General features: G+C 41.4%; 1 protein-coding gene across 4 annotated transcripts in view; it reads left to right on the top strand.

Annotated features, from left to right (window-relative positions):
• ABCB11 (ATP binding cassette subfamily B member 11) overlaps positions 1 to 18,942 on the top strand; it is an 84,176-nt gene that overhangs the window by 56,439 nt on the left and 8,795 nt on the right. For all 4 annotated transcript variants that reach the window (XM_039365450.1, XM_039365448.1, XM_039365451.1 and 1 more), the window contains 7 exons: positions 2,500 to 2,667; positions 5,146 to 5,250; positions 5,385 to 5,546; positions 8,535 to 8,738; positions 12,864 to 13,105; positions 13,468 to 13,624; positions 18,517 to 18,714. In XM_039365450.1, the coding sequence (XP_039221384.1) occupies positions 2,500 to 2,667; positions 5,146 to 5,250; positions 5,385 to 5,546; positions 8,535 to 8,738; positions 12,864 to 13,105; positions 13,468 to 13,624; positions 18,517 to 18,714 (1,236 nt within the window). The remainder of the gene's footprint in view (positions 1 to 2,499; positions 2,668 to 5,145; positions 5,251 to 5,384; positions 5,547 to 8,534; positions 8,739 to 12,863; positions 13,106 to 13,467; positions 13,625 to 18,516; positions 18,715 to 18,942) is intronic.

Here is an 18,942-nt window from a genome sequence, read left to right on the forward strand (position 1 = left end):
CCACACTTACTATCAAACAAGGAAAAATAGTGAAAACTGAAGGAATCAAGATGCCCCACGAAAATAACATTAAGAGTCTGGATGAGGAAGAGTACTACAAATACTTGGGTATCTTTCAAGCTGACAACATCAAGCACACTGAAGTCAAGAAAAAGATTAGAGGTGAATACATCAAGAGAGTGAAGAAGATCTTAAAGTCCAAACTCAATGGAGGAAATACCATAAAGGCAATCAACACCTGGGCAATCCCAGTCATTAGGTACACAGCTGGAATAGTGGACTGGACTCAAGCAGAACTAAAAGCAATGGATAGGCAGACCAGAAAAATAATGACAATGAATCATGCCCTTCATCCACGCAGTGACATTGATAGACTTTATCTACCAAGGCAAATAGGTGGGCGTGGAATGCTACAAGTACATCAGATGGTTGAAGAAGAAAAAATGGCTTTGGAAGAATATCTGAAGAACAATGATGAAGATGCACTGAAATTAGTATATCAGGAAGGCTTACTGACTACTGGAGAGACCAAACTGGCCTACAAGAAAGACCAAATGAAGAACAGAATAGAGGCATGGGAAGACAAAGCACTACATGGCCAATACATGAAAAAAATAGCTGGGAAAGCAGATAATAATAAAACCTGGCAATGGCTAAGAGCAGGAAAATTGAAGAAAGAGACCGAGGGACTAATTCTGGCTGCACAAGACCAAACCTTAAGGACAAATGCATACAAAGTCAAAATTGAGAAGACAGCAACAGACAGTAAGTGCCGCCTATGCAAAGAAGCTGAAGAAACAGTGGACCACTTGGTAAGCTGTTGCAAGAAGATTGCACAAACTGATTACAAGCAGCGGCATGACAAAGTAGCAACAATGGTGCATTGGAAGATCTGCAAAAAATATCATTTGCCTGTAAGCAAAAACTGGTGGGATCATAAAATAGAGAAAGTCATAGAAAATGATAAAATTAAACTGCTCTGGGACTTCAGAATTCAAACAGACAAGCACCTGCAACATAATACCCCAGACTTAACAATTGTCGATAAGAAAGACAAAAAAGTCTGGCTAGTGGACGTGGCAGTGCCTGGAGACAGCAGAATAGAAGAGAAAGAACTGGAGAAGATAACAAAATACAAAGACCTACAAATAAAAATAGAAAGACTGTGGCAAAAGCAAACAAGGGTAGTACCAATAGTCATAGGCTCCTTGGGTGCACTCCCAAAACAACTGGAGCACCACTTGAACAGAATTGGCATTGACAAATTCGCTATTAGTCAATTGCAAAAGGCGGTCTTATTAGGAACTGCTTCCATCCTGCGACGATATCTGTAATACCGTCAAACATCCACATCTGCCTGCCCCAGGTCCTGGGTAAGGACTCGATAGGTAGACAAAATGCCAAATCCAGTCTGAACATCTGGCTGACTGTGCGATGATCCATAATAATAATAATATAACAACAACAATAATAATAATAATAATAAAAGTTGGAAGGGATCTTGGAGGTCATCTAGTCCAACCCCCTGCTCAGGCAGGAAACCCTACACCATTTCGGACAAATGGCTGTCCAGTCTCTTCTTAAAAACTTCCAGTGTTGGAGCATTTACTGCTTCTGGAGGCAGGCTGTTCCACTGATTAATTGTTCTCACTCTCAGGAAGTTTCTCCTTAGTTCTAGGTTGCTTCTCTCCTTGGTTAGTTTCCATCCGTTGCTTCTTGTCCTGGCCTCAGGCACTTTGGAGAATAGCTGACTCTCTCTTTCCTGTGGCAGCCCCTGAGATATTGGAACACTGCTGTCATGTCATACGCAACTGGGCTGTGCGAAGGCTAGTGTGTGCATGCACACAGCTACATTTACACGAGCAGTGCATGTGTGTACTTGCACTCCATTTGTGTGCATGGCGGGTGCATGCCTGCTGCTTGCACGGAACCTTCCCCTTTCCCCCCTAACAGTCCGCCAAGCTGGAAAGGTTGGGGACTACTGTCTTAAAGGCCTAAGTGGTGTAGGTCCAGATCAATTTGGGAAACAGCTTGCTCACAGCCTAAGATCCTATAGAGAGGCCCTTTCCTATGCCCCAGGTGAGTCAGAGGTTGGATGGTTGGTTGCACTTAAACAGAGGAATCCTCCTGTAAAAAGCCACCTTGACAACTTCACCTTGTTAGTAACACTGCAAAATGATTCCCTCGAAATCTAAAGACTTATAATGAGGCAGAGAGGTCTGCTGGTCCTGTGGCTTTCATAAAAATGATGAAAATAGCATTGTGCTGCTATATCACATTCTCACCCTTTTATGCAGTGCGTGGGATATCACCCCACATGTAGAAAAGAGGCAAAGATTTTGCATCATAATGTTGCAAACTGCCTTTCTCAGTTCCCTTCTCCTTTTGATTCTTCCTGCAGAAAAATGGCAAAGGGGGAGTGGTAGAGAGCTGTTTGCTTTTGTCCTCTGGGAGCAACTTTCTTGAATGCCAATATTTCTCTCTTTCCTTTTTTAAAAGGAAAGGATTCATGAAAAGGATGAGGAAGATGTCATACCTGCTAACGTGACCAGGATTTTGAAGTACAACGCTCCCGAATGGCCCTATATGGTGCTTGGATCTCTTGGCGCAGCTGCCAATGGGGCAGTCAACCCTCTCTATGCCTTGCTCTTCAGTCAAATTCTTGGAGTAGGTCCTATGTCCAATGTTGTTTGCCTTGTAATAAATGATAGTGAGCATCCTATGTGGTGCAGGAAATGGTGCGCAATGCTGACATAACAATTTCCTTTCTTTTATTTTGAATTGCTCTCTCTCTCTCTCTCTCTCTCTCTCTCTCTCTCTCTCTCTCCCTCTCCCTCTCCCTCTCCCTCCCTCCCTCTCCCCTCCCCCTCTTCCCCTCTCCTTCTCTTTAAGATTTCAGAAAATCTTCACAAGCCATTACTGGATGAATTCACACATCACTCTAAGCTATAAAGTGGTTTCTTCGGTTTGTCCTGCAGTTTGTAAATTGTGGCCCAGAGCTTAGGATGAAGCTGGCATCTTGCCTATCTTGCTTATCTAAGAAGCCACCATTTTAAACATTACTTTGATGCAATAGGAAAATCTAACCACTGTGTTTGCATATAATCAAAGACATGTTCCGAAGACAAGTTTAAGACTGGTTCTCCAAGCAAGCCCTGTTATCCTACCAGCAGTATTCTAGAGAAAGAAGGAAAGGAAGATGTGACCGTTTCATTAATGAGCTCAAGATCAGAAGAAGTCTTTGGAATGTAGCTGGCAATTCAAAATTCTGTGGAAAAGCCAATTGTGTATTCCTATCCGAAGGCTAGTTTTCCTGTCTGTTTTGCTTTCAGCACACAAGGAAATGATCCTACCTCTGATCTCAACATGATTTAGCGCTTTTTTAAAAAAATCTCTCTGCACAAGGATGCTAGTTTTGGGGAGAGGCAAGGCATGCATGTGGCAACACTTGTGTGATTATTGCTCCTAGCACTTCCTTTTTCCTTTAAAGCATTTGAAAGGGGGTATTAGACATGGATATTTATTTATTTTATTTCCCCAGTGAGTAAATGGGCAAGTGGGGAGTAAACGGAGAGTTAGGAGCACCGGTGGTGCAGTGGTTAGAATGCTGTATTGCAGGTTGACTCTGGCCACAGCCTGGAGTTTGATCCTGACTGGCTCAAGATTGACTCAGCCTTCCATCTGTCCAAGGTCAATAAAATGAGGACCCAGATTGTTGGGGACAAAATGCTGACTCGGTAAACCGCTTAGAGAGTGGTATATAAGTCTATTACTTTTGCCCAATGTCTCCACTTAATTTGATGTGGATTCAGGGACATATGGTTGCCAAAGAAAATATGGGGGGAAATAGGAAAATTGACCTACTCGTCCTACTGGGTGTTTCTTTGAAGAATCATTAATGGGTGTGAGATTTTTAAAAGACTTATGACTTTTTGATTCTCTCTTTTTATTGCTACTGCTCTTTCTTACTCCTCTTCGGAGCTGGATTGCTTTATCTGACCCATCATTACTTTCTTTGCACTTACCTAGATTGCTGCCTTCTCAACACATGCATATTTCTTCTGATGTATTTCATAAGGAGTGGGGAGGTGCAGTGTTAGGTTTCCTGGAACTATACCACTAGTACAGTAAACTTTCACTTTTACAACTGGGTATTAAATGGGATAATACACTTTAAGAAAGGTGCCAACAAACTGGGAAGGTATCAGAGAGGGGCAACCAAGATAGTTACCAGCATGGAAGGAGAATGGTGACTCATGTGGTTAGGATGCTGGGTTGGAGGTTAGCAAGCTCACGTTCGAGACCCAGGTGCTGGCCTGGATCAGGGTGAGCTCCCAACCTTTCCTCCAGCTCCTGCCAGGGACATGGAAGGAGCCCCCAACTGGGCATCCCCCAGCAACGTTGATATCAACGGCTAATCTTTTCAACACGGAAGTAGTAGTAGTAGTAGTAAGAAGTTGGAAGGGGCCTTGGAGGTCATCTAGTCCAACCCCCTGCTCAGGCAGGAAACCCTATATCATTTCAGATTAATGGCTGTCCAGTCTCTTCTTAAAAACTTCCAGTGTTGGAGCATTCACCACTTCTGGAGGCAGGTTGTTCCACTGGTTAATTGTTCTAACCGTTAGGAAGTTTCTCCTTAGTGCTAGGTTGCTTCTCCTTAATTAGTTTCCATCCATTGCTTCTTGTCCTGCCTTCAGGCACTTTGGAGAATAGCTTGATTCCCTCTTCTTTGTGGCAGCCCCTGAGATATTGGATATCGTGTCCCCCCTCATCCTTCTCTTCATTAAAGTAGACATACCCAGTTCCATCAACCGTTCCTTATATGTTTTAGCCTCCAGTCCCCTAATCATTTTTGCTGCTCTCGGTGCCTTGGTGCTTCCAATGTGAGTGCGATGCGACTAGCATGGAAAACGCTAATATGCAGATTCTACTGTCTGATATTCATTCTTTACCCCTGATGTGAACAGCCCTGTTATGAACCATTTGAAATGCCACACTGACATAAACATGGATTCGCCTATACAAGCACGTGTTTTCCTGTACCCTTTGGCCTAAACACTCAACAAAAACTCATAGTGTGCTTTCAGTTACCTTGTGCAAAAAGATTATGTTTAATCTTACAGCATTTCCTTTCCTTTCCCCAAGACCTTTTCTGTGCCTGATGAAGAAGAGCGAAGATCTCAGATCAACGGTGTCTGCTTGCTCTTCGTGGTTATTGGACTCGCCTCGTTCTTCACCCAGTTCTTGCAGGTGATGACAACCAAATACTGTAGGCTTTTCAGCATGAGGGTGCCATTCCCTTGCTACTCTCTCCCCCCCCCCCCCGTGTTTTTGGTACACGTGGTCAGATGCTCAGATTTAAGCTTGTTAACAATCTCTTGCAGGGGTATACTTTTGCAAAAGCTGGAGAATTGCTTACACGACGGTTAAGGAAAATTGGCTTCCAGGCTATGTTAGGCCAAGAAATTGGTTGGTTTGATGACCATAGAAACAGCCCAGGGGCCTTGACTACAAGACTAGCGACGGATGCCTCTCAAGTTCAAGGGGTAAGAGTTTTTAATTAATAGCCATTTCACAAATCATCCAATATGATTTGCTTCAAAATGAAGCAAAATAACAATTGCTACTGGCAAGTGTACAGTATATTTCAGTAATCTGATAAAGGAAGAGTATACAATTTGAGTCCCTCCTGGGGCCGTGGACACAACCTCCAGCGTGGGTGCGAAATTCCCAATGATTTATAATTATTAATGTAATAAAACAAGAAACTTACAAGGTATTATTAATACATGGTATGCAGATATCTGAAGCATCTAAGGCCGACTTCTCATTGCAGTTGTAAATCTGTATCTTCATTATAGTCTTTTCATCAGCCAGTGGAAGGCTGGCATGATGTATTCTGGCTTATTTTATTAAACCTTTCTCTCTTGCTCTTCTGTTGCAAACGCCACTGCTCAAAGCAGCTTTATAACATTTAAAATTATGATTTCATCAAAACAATCATGTAAAGCAATGAGAGGAGACAAGGCTAGTCATTAAAACCCAGTTGTAAAATTATTATCTGCACATCCAAGGGCACAAAGCAGTCTTCAAGAACTGGTGATAAAATGGATGAGGAAAAAAAGATCGGCTGCAATTTTTGGAGCAATACTTTCTATAATATAAGGCCTTTATAATAATAATAATAATAATAATAATAGTAAAGTTGGAAGGGACCTTGGAGGTCATCTAGTCCAACCCCCTGCTCGGGCAGGAAACCCTACACCATTTCGGACAAATGGCTGTCCAGTCTCTTCTTAAAAACTTCCAGTGTTGGAGCATTTACTGCTTCTGGAGGCAAGCTGTTCCACTGATTAATTGTTCTCACTGTCAGGAAGTTTCTCCTTAGCTCTAGGTTGCTTCTCTCCTTGATTAGTTTCCACCCGTTGCTTCTTGTCCTGCCTTCAGGTGCTTTGGAAAATAGCTTGATTCTCTCTTCTTTATGGCATCCCCTGAGATATTGGAATACTGCTATCATGTCCCCCCTTGTCCTTCTCTTCGTTAAACTAGACATACCCAATTCTAGCAACCGTTCCTTATATGTTTTAGCCTCCAGTCCCCTAATCATCTTTGTTGCTCTTCTCTGTACTCTTTCTAGAGTCTCAACATCTTTGTCTTCGCCCATTCATTCATGCCCAGCTCCCTAAACCAGGGGTCCTCAGCCTTGGCAACTTTAAGACTTGTGGACTTCAACTCCCACTGGCTGAGGAATTCTGGGAGTTGAAGTCCACAAGTCTTAAGGTTGCCAAGGTTGAGGACTCCTGCCCTAAAAAATCTGTCTATTGCAGTGTTTCTCAAACTTGGCAACTTGAAGGTGTGTGGACTTCAGCTCTATTGAGGTCTACTGGAACTCGACAAGAGAACTTTACACACTATGCAGAAAAAACACACACTTTCCCTAGTCATCTATAGCACACACATAGGGAAGATCACATTTTCTCCTTTGAAGCTCCATTTCTCTTGGGAGCAAGACATTCTGTTTACATCAGTAATTGTGAGACGCAAGGAACCAGAACAATTCTGCGAGTAGACCAAAGTAGTTTCTTTATTGTTGACCACTTATTTATTTACAAGAGTCTTGCCAGACTAACTGTATTGTCTTGGGAATAGGCAGATAAAGGCTTCAAGAATCTGGCCTCTGCCGCTTCCAAGCTAGATGACCTTTTTACTCTAGCTGATGATTCCACCATTGTAAAAGTGACTTTGGACCAATTTTGTCTTTGCTACCCCTCTCGTCAGGTTACCACAAGTTGAGAAACCAAGAATAAAACAGACAAAGAATAAAAGTAGCAGTGACTAAGTTGTGGCCGATGGGCCTATTCTGCAATTAGAAATATCAGAGATGGTCTGATATATGTAAGAAAATAAAAAGAGCTGGCCATAGGTTGGATGGAAGTCATGAACTTTCGTTCTTCCACAGTTTTCTGCTGATGGTGCCTCCATGCTCTTTGTGAGAGAATAAAGCTAGCGCAGGGGTAGGCAACCTTGGGTCTTTTATGACTCGTGGACTTCAACTCCTAGAATTCCTGAGCCAGCCATGCTGAATCTTAAGCCAGTCCCAAAGATAATATAGACTAATTCCAACCGCGTTAAAGCAATAGAAGTCAACTGAGGGACTGCATTTAATTTTTTAATAATTTTGATTGGATGATTTCTAAGCTTGGGATTCCTTATAGATACACATCTCAACCCCATACAGCATCATGTCCTGGACTTTATCTTTAAATAATTTCATGACGGATGGGACATCAACAGTCACAAGTGATGCTTTGAAGATTCTTATAAGCTGCTCACTATCTTTCTCTTTAATTCACCAATTGGTAGAAAATTGAAACTGAATTTTTCACTGGATCTGTCCTGCAAAAAATCTTGATCTTTGAAAGGCAGCAAAGCACCAAGAGAAACAATGGTTGGAAACTAACCTGGGAGAGAAACAACCTAGAACTAAGGAGAAATTTCCTAATGGTGAGAGCATTAGCTTTCCTCCAGAAGTTGTTGGTGCTTCATGACTAGAGGCTTTCAAAAAGACAGACGGGATAACCATTTGTCTGAAACAGAATAGGGTCTCCTGCTCAAGCAGTGGGTTGGACTAGAACAGGGGTAGGCAACCTTGGCTCTTTTCATGGACTTCAACTCCCAGAATTCCTGAGCCAGCATGGCTCAGCTTGGAAACTTCTCCCTTTCCCCTCAGCATGGCTGCCTCAGGAATTCTGGGAGTTGAAGTCCACAAGTCATAAAAGACCCAAGGTTGCCTACCCCTACACTAACCTAAGATACTCCGAGGCCCGAGAGGGCTGCCAAAATGGCTCACTCCTTTCCATGTAAAGAAATGGAATGACTTTCAACACGGAGTAAGGCTGATGCTGGGATGTACTGTATACACACCTCTCCTGAAATATTGTGTTGCCTCTCTGAGCTCTCCAGGATCTGCTGCATGGAGCCAGCTTCATTGGCGATTGACTGATTGATCTCCCTTCCCTCTCCTCCTTTCCTAGGCAACCGGCACCCAGATAGGAATGATTGTGAACTCCTTCACCAATATCGGAGTTTCCATCATCATCGCATTCTACTTCAGCTGGAAACTCAGCTTAGTCATCACTTGCTTCTTGCCTTTCTTGGCTTTGTCGGGAATGGTGCAGTCTCGAATGATGACCGGCTTTGCATCTCAGGACAAGAAAGCAATGGAAGCTACGGGAAGGGTAAAGGGCTTTATTTCTGTTTTAGACTTAAGACTGACCGAGATGATGACTAATTGCTCAAGCAATTGCCTTTGTTGGGTAATTATATCTGTATCTATCTCTCTGTATATACACATGCACAGAGCTTAAGCAGCAGAAACTTCCCAGCTGTTCCCATTTCTAGTGTTCGAAAGACAGCTCGCTCCTTAGAGAATCTATGGCTTCAAAGTGTCCACTTCTAAACCTGAAAAGCACTTTTATTGTCAGGTGGGACAGATGTAAATGGCAGCTAGAAACTGGATTCAAGAGTGGACCCTCCCAAATCTTGTCATACGGGCTCTCCCCCACCTACCCAATGTCTGCTGGAAATATGGGATGTTCACTGGTTTTAATTTCTGAATTTTAATTTCTGAAGGTATAGATACAAGTGGTCCTGGACTTAACGATCACAGTTGAGCCCAAAATCTCCTTTGCTAAGCGAGACAGTTGTTAAAGTGAGCTTTGCCCCATTTTACAACCTTCCTTGCCAAAATGGAGTCCCTGCAAATTTTATTCGACTGGTTGTTGCCAACTATAAGGGGTGGGGGCTCATTTCTGTATGAAAGACATTAAGCCAGCACCGTCTGAAGATATTTCTGTGTTCACGTGGCCAGCATGGTATCATGGAGTGCTGTCACCTTCCCACCAAAGTGATACCTATTGCAATTCTGGGAAAATAGGTTACGTAGCTGCCATAGGACTCTCACTTTCTCAAGGGGTTTCTTGTGCAAATGCATGTTGTTCGTTTTTCCTCTTTCTAGAGGAGGCTAAAGGGCTAAGAGTTTCTTGTCCAGGATTTTGCTTCTTTTCTTTTAATACTGCATTAGATTGGTTCCAATAAGTCTGCAACATCTGAGCAATAAAAGCAGACAGAAAAAGAGGGTCACTAAATTGGGCAAAAAGCTGTCTTTCCACTCATCCATTTTTTATTCATTTTTAATAGCATTACAATTAACATTTATTGAGAAATCAGTTATTCATTGTAATGTTATATATAAATGAGATAGTTTTATAACGATATAATTTCCCACTTGTCCCTGATGTGTTCTGATAAAGATGATCTCCACACCAGTGTACAATATTAGCAACAGAGGTAAAACGGATTTCTGAACTGGACAGCTTTTAAAGCTTTTGAAATTTAAGGGCTAATCTATTAATTTTTAATTTTATTTATTTATTATGTTTAGAAACCATCTATCTCCCTTACAGAGAGACTCTGGGTGGGGTACAAACATTAAAAACATAAAAACTGAATGCAACAATTTAAAATAGGGCAAGAATAGTTAAGGAGGTGGTTTATAAATTCAGACTAGTTTGAGACACTTTGCTGCCAAAGTCCCCATCTAGGAACTCCTGAGAAATATGGTGATTTTGTTGCAAATTGTGCCACTAGATAACTTCATTCATGCACTCCTCGTGCTGGAAAGCAATAGCAATAGCATTTAGACTTATATACCGCTTCACAGTGCTTTCCAGCCCTCTCTAAGCAGTTTACAGAGTCAGCATATGCCCCCTCCCAACAATCTGGATCCTCATTTTACTGACCTTGGAAGGATGGAAAGCTGAGTCAACTTTGAGCTGGTGAGAATCGAACTGCCAAATCGCTGACAGCCGGCAGTCAGCAGAAGTAGCCTGTAGTACTGCCTTCTAACCACTGCGCCACCAAAGCTCTAGCAGTTGGGAATAATCCCATGTTGTTAAGAAAGGCAGAGAATAGAATTATTTTCAAACTACAGGTGACCCTTGACTTATAACCATTTGTTTATTGATCATTTGAAGTTACGAGGGCACTGAAAAAAGAAACTTGCAGTTGGTTTTCACACTTATGACTGTTTGTAGCATCCCCAGGGTCACGTGATCCAATTCAAGGCCTTGGCAACTGGCGCTTTTTACTGTCATAGAATCACAAACTGTAACCTTCCCAGCTGTCAACGGGGGAAGCCAGGTTTGCTTAACTCTTGTGGAAAAATAAAGCCTTAAAAAAAATAAAGGGCCTTTACGAAATTCCATGGGTGAAAGAGAGATCTTTATTTTTGCGCAAAAAGGTTCAGAAGTGACTTAACAATCAACAAATTTCTGAACGAGGGGGAGGGTCTAAACTAAAGCTTTATAGGTTTCTTTTTCTCAGGAACAAAGGAAGCATAGATGGAATATTACATTGTATATGGAATCTACTTTGTGTTATTCCATTTCTCATAGGAATAACAATGAAGGCAGTTTTTACTTTTATACAATGTTTCTAAATATGCATTAGGTCATTCACATACTGTTAATACAGCTTTTGGCTAACACAGCTTTCTTTCAGAGATTATGCAGACACATGATTTTTGCTTTTAGTGATTTTTCATTATTATTATTATTATTATTTTACTTTATTCTTCTTTATTCTATGTTATTCTATTTCTTTCCCACATTATAACGATCGCTTGATTCCCTTAAAAACTGCACTGATTTGCTTAATAACTGTGACAAAAAGGTCATAAAATGGGTCCAAACTCACTTAGCCGCTGCCCTGCTTAGTTGTCGTGAGTGAATTGAGGACTACCTATACAGGTATATTCCTAGATGCAGGAACACTAACCATCACTCAGCTTCATAAGGATGCAAAAAGAAAAAAGAAATCTTGACTACCATAAGATCTGAATGTAATTTCATTTCCGTCCCCGCTCCTTCCTCCTGTTAACTCTGTGATGGGATACAATTTTAAAAACTGTATTCTGAAATCCGAAGGATATATTTGTTCTCAGACAAATTCAGTACCAGCCAGACTTCTGGGAAATGGCTGCTTAACTTGCATTCAGTTTATTGAACTTCAGCATAATGAGACAAAGAAGGAAAGGGGTTTGCAGAGCCCCTTTATGAGCCTGGTTCCTCGCTGAGAGGTTCTGAAAATGCAAATGATATAAAAACAACACCTTCGTGATCCTGAGAGAGCAGGCACACTCCTGGCTAATGCTAACAACCTGAGCACAGAACAAATAGGGCGAGTCAGCCACAGCTTGACAGGGTTGTTCAGGGATAAACAAGGTATACCTGTAATGCGGGACAGCCTGAACCTTACCCAGATGAAATAATTCATGCCACATACCATCAATTACAATAATAGTCTTGCCCCAGACAGGACAACTCATCTCTAAAATAATTATAGTTCTTGGATTAACACCGTGTTAAGCCTTAATTCAGTTCTGGCTACAGCTGGAAAGTAGGTCAGGTCTCTCCTTAGGAGGCCAACCAATGAAGGGCAGAGGATCAGAATCAGAAATCAGGGTTAAGGAGAAGCAGAGCATTTAGGGCAAAGTCAGCCCAAGCCATCCCCATGTCTATTCAGTTAAGATAGTTCCTCAATCTGAGGAAATGACAAGTGTGTTGGAATCCCAACAAACGTGTTATGGAGAATATTCTCCTGAACGGTAATATAATTTAAATGTGAGTTTGGCTGAAGTTAAATAAAGGGTTTCCCCACCCCTGAGCTTGTCCACTAATTTGACCTAAGGTTACCTACTTTTTAGAGTGATCCTCACACATTATTAGGAAGGAAGGAAGGAAGGAAGGAAGGAAGGAAGGAAGGAAGGAAGGAAGGAAGGAAGGAAGGAAAAGAAAGAGAAGGAAGGAAGGAAGGAAGAGAGAGATAAAGAAAGAAAGAAGAAAGAAAGAAAGAAAGAAAGAAAGAAAGAAAGAAAAAGAAAGAAAGGAAAGAAAGAAAGAAAAAGAAAGAAAGAAAGAAAGAAAGAAAGAAAGAAAGAAAGAAAGAAAGAAAGAAAGAAAGAAAGAAAGAAGAAAGAATCTCCATTATCCTTTGAGGTTAGCAGGCATCATAAACAATCAGGGCTTATTCTTCCAGAGTTGTTAAGAGGCAGATTCTTGATGACAAAGGAACAATAAATTAATCAGTATTTAGTCTAGTGTTCTATAGAAACCATCTCATCCTATTGTGCATGATTTGCTGTCTGCTTTGGATTTGCCAATTCCTACTTCAGATGTCATGGAACCCCCGCTTTAATATGTGAGAATCACAAGTCTGTAGTTCTCTAAAGTGAAATGTCTGTACAATAATTCATAAACCTTTGTATAATCCTTAACAGATTTTTCTTTTTCTTTGGGAATCAGATTTCCAATGAAGCCCTTGCAAATATTAGGACCATTGCTGGAATTGGAAAGGAGAAAGTTTTTATCGATGCTTATGAGAAACAGCTAGAAGTCCCTTACAAAGCAACTATTAAAAAAGCAAATGTTTACGGAGTTTGTTTTGGCTTTGCACAGTGTGTTTTGTTCGTAGCCAATTCTGTCTCTTACCGATACGGAGGATTTTTAGTTGAAAAGGAAGGACTTCACTACAGTTACGTATTTAGGTAAGAACACCCCTACATAGATGTCATTTCTTTAAATACCACGGAATCTATGAATTCTCAACAGGCAAATATCTGACTGTGAAAGCTAAACAATGCTCAAAAGGATGCAGAGGGGAAGGTTATAAAATATTGTGATAACTAAATAATTTCCCTCACAATATTAAGTACATGCTTTAAAATCAAATTCTGGAGACTAGGCAGAAATAAGGGGCTCTGATCTTTATACCTGGCTTGCCAGCTTCTCAAGCCCAATTTGCTGATCCTGGATGGAAACCCAACCGGAGATTTTCCAACTGATTCAACAAAGCTTTTTTTTTTTTTAAAGTGCCCTGCAAACCAAAACATGTCTTTTCCAATTTCAGAGTGATTTCCTGCATTGTTACTAGTGGAACCGCTTTGGGAAGAGCATCTTCTTATACTCCAAATTATGCCAAGGCTAAAATAGCAGCCGCCCGTTTTTTTCAGCTGGTGGATCGGATTCCCCGAATCAGTACGTACAGTGACGTTGGAGAAAAATGGGTAAGAAAACAATGGCTGTTATTTGAATCACATAATTGTAGGCTTGGAAAGATCCAAAGGTCAGACAGTCCTCTGCCGCTCTCAAGCAAACTAGATTACAGTGTGCGGCATGCCAGGAAACTAAGGGAAAAGATCAAAAGTGTCCTGGTATTCGGGTGGGCACAATGTGAGCTCAGTGTTGAGCAAATAATACATATTTAAGACAATAGGAAAGCACTCTGGTGCCAATGCTGGAAGATGTAATATTTGCTCTTAAACACTGTGATTGTGGCTTGACTCTTTTTGTCCTGTTCTTTATATCCCAAAAGATATACAGTAATATCCATAGAGAACTGCTTGATGTAGTACCATGTTTCCCTCAAAATAAGACTGGGTCTTATATTAATTTTTGTTCTAAAAGACGCATTAGAGCTTATTTTCCAGTTAGGTCTTATATTCAGGGAAACACGGTACTAAATGCGTCCGTCTGGCTGATGATCTTAACTGGGGCTTATTTTGGGGGTGGGGCTTATATTATGAGCTTCCTGAAACATCATGCTAGGGCTTATTTTCCTGTAGGGTCTTATTTTGGGGGAGAACAGGTAGCTAAGATGCTAGATTGGGAGCAGGAAGAGTCAACTTCTAATCTACCCTTGGGCACAGAAACCAGCTGGGTGATCCTGGGGCAGGCATTGTGTCTCAAACCTGAATGGAGAAGTCAAAAAACATCTATCCATCAATTTGCATTGGAAAAGTATGGTAGATTACGGTCCATAACTTTGATTCGTGGGCTGATAATAATAGCCATGGTGACTGATAATGTTTTTCAAGTTCTGGATTATGTTTGCCTGTCTGGTCCCTTATCAAGCAGTCCCCAATTTTATTCTAGTCCTCCAGTTAGAGAACTTCTTTAAGTCACTTTTAGATGGAATTGTTCTCAAAATATCTAATGAATTCATGCCACAATTATAGTCAACAAGGAAACCAACCTACCAATGTTGTGCACAACAAATAAAACTAGAATTGAGGTACAGGTAGTCCTCAGTTAATAACCGTTCCATTTAGTGACCATTCAAACTTAACAATCATGCTGGAAAAAGCTTTATGATCAGTCCTTGAACTACGACTGTTGCAGCATCCCTGTGGTCATGTGATCAAAATTCAGGCGCTTCCCAATTGGTGCACATTTATGATGGTTACAGCATCCCACAGTTACATGATCACTGTTTGCAACCTTCACAGCCGGCTTCTGACAAGCAAAGTCATTGTGGAAGTCAGGCGGGAAGTCACAAGCGGTGGTCACATGACGTTAAATGAGTCGCTTAACAGCTGCATCAGAACTGATCTTGTAAATTGAGCACGGTCATGTGATATTTCACTTAATGATTGAATTGCTTGGTGATGGAGTTGCTCGTCCCAACTGCAGTCATTAAATTAGGATGGCTTGTACCAAAAATAGCAAATAAACCTAAATATATACTGTACAAGCTTCCTTGTTTTGTAAGCCAGGATTATAGATTTCCTTTCAGTTACTCTTCATCAGTAGAGAAAGAAGGGGTAGCTATGCTTCCACTAACCCTTGTAATCCAGTAAGTCTGCCAGAAACAAAGTTGTTGTCCTTGTGCCTTTGCCTGGGAGTACTTGCAGAGTTAGCCTCCCAGTTCAGTTGCCCCATCAGCAAAATAGGGAAAAATCTAAGGGCAGAAACAGTTATTTCCCTCTATTAACCCCCCACTCACCATTAAAGCAGTCTCAGGGGATGAAAGTTTCTCTGCGCCCCACTTTCAAAGTACACATTTCCTTTTCTAACACTGAAAGTTTTTAAGAAGAGATTGGACAATCATTTGTCTGAAATGGTATAGGGTTTCCTGTCTGAGCAGGGGGCTGGACTAGAAGATCTCCAAGATCCCTTCCAACTCAGCTATTCTATTCTATTCTATTCTATTCTATTCTATTCTATTCTATTCTATTCTATTCTATTCTATTCTATTGTTCCACTCCATTCTACTCTACTCTGCTCTACTCGTTACATTGCCTTGAATGCCCTGGGTTTGAGCACTTCAGTCAGTTACAAGCTAATCCCAGCAGTTCATTGTGTATTTCACAGCAGAAGGACACCCCTCAACACACACACACACACACACACACACTTCAGCTGAACCAATGCTTACCATGCTCCATAGACCATTTTCACAGCTGCCTCTTTTATTGTAAACATTATAATGAATGCCAGCAATGATGATTCCTGTAAGGGTTAGGGCAGTGGTTCTCAACCTTTTTAATGCTACGACCCCAACCGGTCGTAAGTCAAGGGCTACCCAACCGGTCGTAAGTTGAGGACTTTCCCTGCCCGGGAGTGCCGTGCATGCGTGGTGCCGCTCCCTGCGCTGGCTGAGGCGTAGCTGGCAAGCAGCAAAGATGGTGCAGGCCGACCACCGGCTGGCCCAGCCCAAGGAAGGTAAGGCACCTGCCGGGCCCCACGCGTGCCAGCAACCCTCCCTGCGCCCGCTGGCCTCCCACCTCCCACCCCTGGCCCTCTTTTACTTACATTTTTAGTAGTTGCTCAGCAGGGAGGGGTGGAAACTTCCAGACAGCTCGCCTTCGCTGCAGACACCTTGCAGCACCGTTTGCAGAATGGGACTTTTGGCGGGCTCAGCAGGGCAGAGACAGCCTGGACAATTCCTATTGGCTTTTGAAAGCCAATAGAATTAGACTCTATTCAAGAGAGTCTATTCTATTGGCTTTCAAAAGCCAATAGAATAAGAGGGAGTAGCACAGCTAAGGAAAAGGGGAAAAATGCCGGACTGCATTGTTTGGCGACCCCTGTGAAATGGTCATTCGATCCCAAATGGGGTCCCGACCCACAGGTTGAGAACCACTGGGTTAGGGTTTCCTAAACTGTGAAATGCACCTCCCTTGGGTTGTACAGTGCTACAATAAATTCACATTTCCCAAAGTTTCATGGTCTTATTTTCTTAGTTCAATTGTGCTCATTTGGGGTTTGAATTAAGATGACACTAAAGGGAGGTGTGGTAGCAAAACATTTAGGAAACACTGCTCTAAAAGACAATGAAAACAAGGCAGCAAGCATTTTATTAAAAAGTGTTTTGTTGTGTCTCCAAGTATAACATTTTGATGCTTTAACACACACACACACATTCATACATGTATATATAACTTGCACATTTACATCCACCTATATTGAGCCATGATAAACATATTATCAAGAAGATTTCTGCATAGGAAGGAAACTGATTGGCCGTGGTTCTCCAGAAACCAAAAGGTGGGAGGGTCCAGCAGTAGTAAATTGACCAATAGGAAGTAACATAGTCTATCTTGTGAATTTTTGCCAGAATATATCAGTCAAGACAGAATATGCTTAAATTGGCTTTGATTCAAGGCAGCATGAGACCAGGAAAAGAGCAATTTAAATATTAAAATGCAGATACGCAGTATAACTCACTGTACATTGGAGAATCCTCTGTTTAAAGACATTGGCCGATGGGATTTATTCTGTTCCAGGCAGAACAGATTGCTTCCCAGTTCAATCTAGTACAGATAGATGTTGTTGTTGTTGTTAATTGCGAAGTCGTGTCCGACCCATCGCGACCCCATGGACAACGTTCCTCCAGGTCTTCCTGTCCTCTACCATTTTCTGGAGTCCATTTAAGTTCACACCTACTGCTTCAGTGACTCCATCCAGCCATCTCATTCTCTGTCGGCCCCTTCTTCTATTGCCCTCAATCTTTCCCAGCATTAGGCCCTTCTCCAGTGAGTCCTTCCTTCTCATTAGGTGGCCAAAGTATTTGAGTTTCAACTTCAAGATCTGGCCTTCTAAAGAGCAGTCGGGGTTGATCTCTTCTAGGACTGACCGGTTTGAACGCCTTGCAGTCCAAGGGATAACTCAATAGAAATGATTATAAAACAGATAAATGTTTATTAAGAGGAATACTTGCTTTTACGTTGTTGCTTCTGTATATTACATCTCTCTGTTCATTTCCATAGGTAAATTGATAATGGATTTTCCCCTCTTCTTCTGCATAAGCATCACATGTTGGCATAAGCATAAGATCTCCGAGCCGTATGGCTAGGGGCCATGAGGCTGGATGAACAAAGGCATTCCCCTCAGGCTTGTGTCCAGGAAGTCTCCCAATGCCCTTTAGAAATTCCTCCCACTGACCCATCAACAAAACTAGCATTTAACCCAATAACTGCCAGATATTCTAACATACTGATACATGCTCTCTAGGTAGGGTTACATAGAGCTATACGAGGTTACATAGAGCTATACGGTCTAGAACAGGATTTGTTAGAAATGTTTTGACCTCAGGTAAAAAGATAAACTTCAAAATTCTAGTGCAAATCCTAATATTATACTGTGGATTCATTCAGCTGTTGCAGCTGTTAGACAGTTGTAAATGAAGCATTCATTTAATGTTTATATACTTTCAATACTGATTAGTGATTCTATGCTTTTAGTATTGTCTACAAAAGGAAAAAGACAGTTGCAAATGGTGACAAAATATATATTTTTTAATTTAAATCTCATGCATTATACTGGTTGGCCCTGAATCTGCTCATCTCTTGCCCTTTCGTTGAAGTTGTTCAACTTTTAACTTTCTTTGAAGGTTTGTTAGAGTAGCAAGAAATACAGCAAAGTGCAAATCAGATTAAAATATTATTGTCCTTTTTTTCTTCTCTTCTTTTCACAAAATATTAACTTTTTACAAATGAAAATGAAATAGGAGAACTTTGCCCTGTACTGAACGCAAATAGATTTCAGTTTTATCCACTTCCAGTTGATTGATTTAAAGAGAGATCTGTGACAGCTTCGGGAACTACAGAAATAATAATCATTAGCTTCCATTTGCAAATTCTGAAGCATGATTTTCTTTTTGCTGTTGTATAATCAGGATAATTTCCATGGCAGAATTGAATTTCTCAACTGTAAGTTCACATATCCATCTCGTCCTGATACCCAAGTATTAAATGGCCTCACAGTATCTGTAAAATCTGGGCAGACCCTTGCCTTTGTTGGAAGCAGCGGATGTGGAAAAAGCACCTGTGTTCAACTTTTGGAGAGGTTTTATGATGCCGATGAAGGAAAAGTGGTAAATAGCTTTTGTTGCTTTGATAACATAAAAGTATTAATAACTAAATTTGCAATTTGGTCTTCATATATCAGTGTTTTTCAACCTTGGCAACTCTAAGACATGTGGACTTCAGCTCCCAGAGTTCCCCAGCCAGCTTGGGAATTCCGGGAGTTGAAGTCCACATGTCTTAAAAGTTGCCAAGGTTGAGAAACACCACTCTTCAGATTTAACAGCCCCCCCTTTTTT

Source organism: Crotalus tigris, unplaced genomic scaffold (assembly GCF_016545835.1).
Source record: "Crotalus tigris isolate CLP2741 ecotype Arizona unplaced genomic scaffold, ASM1654583v1 scf7180000020074.1721668, whole genome shotgun sequence".
NCBI lineage: Eukaryota > Metazoa > Chordata > Lepidosauria > Squamata > Viperidae > Crotalus > Crotalus tigris.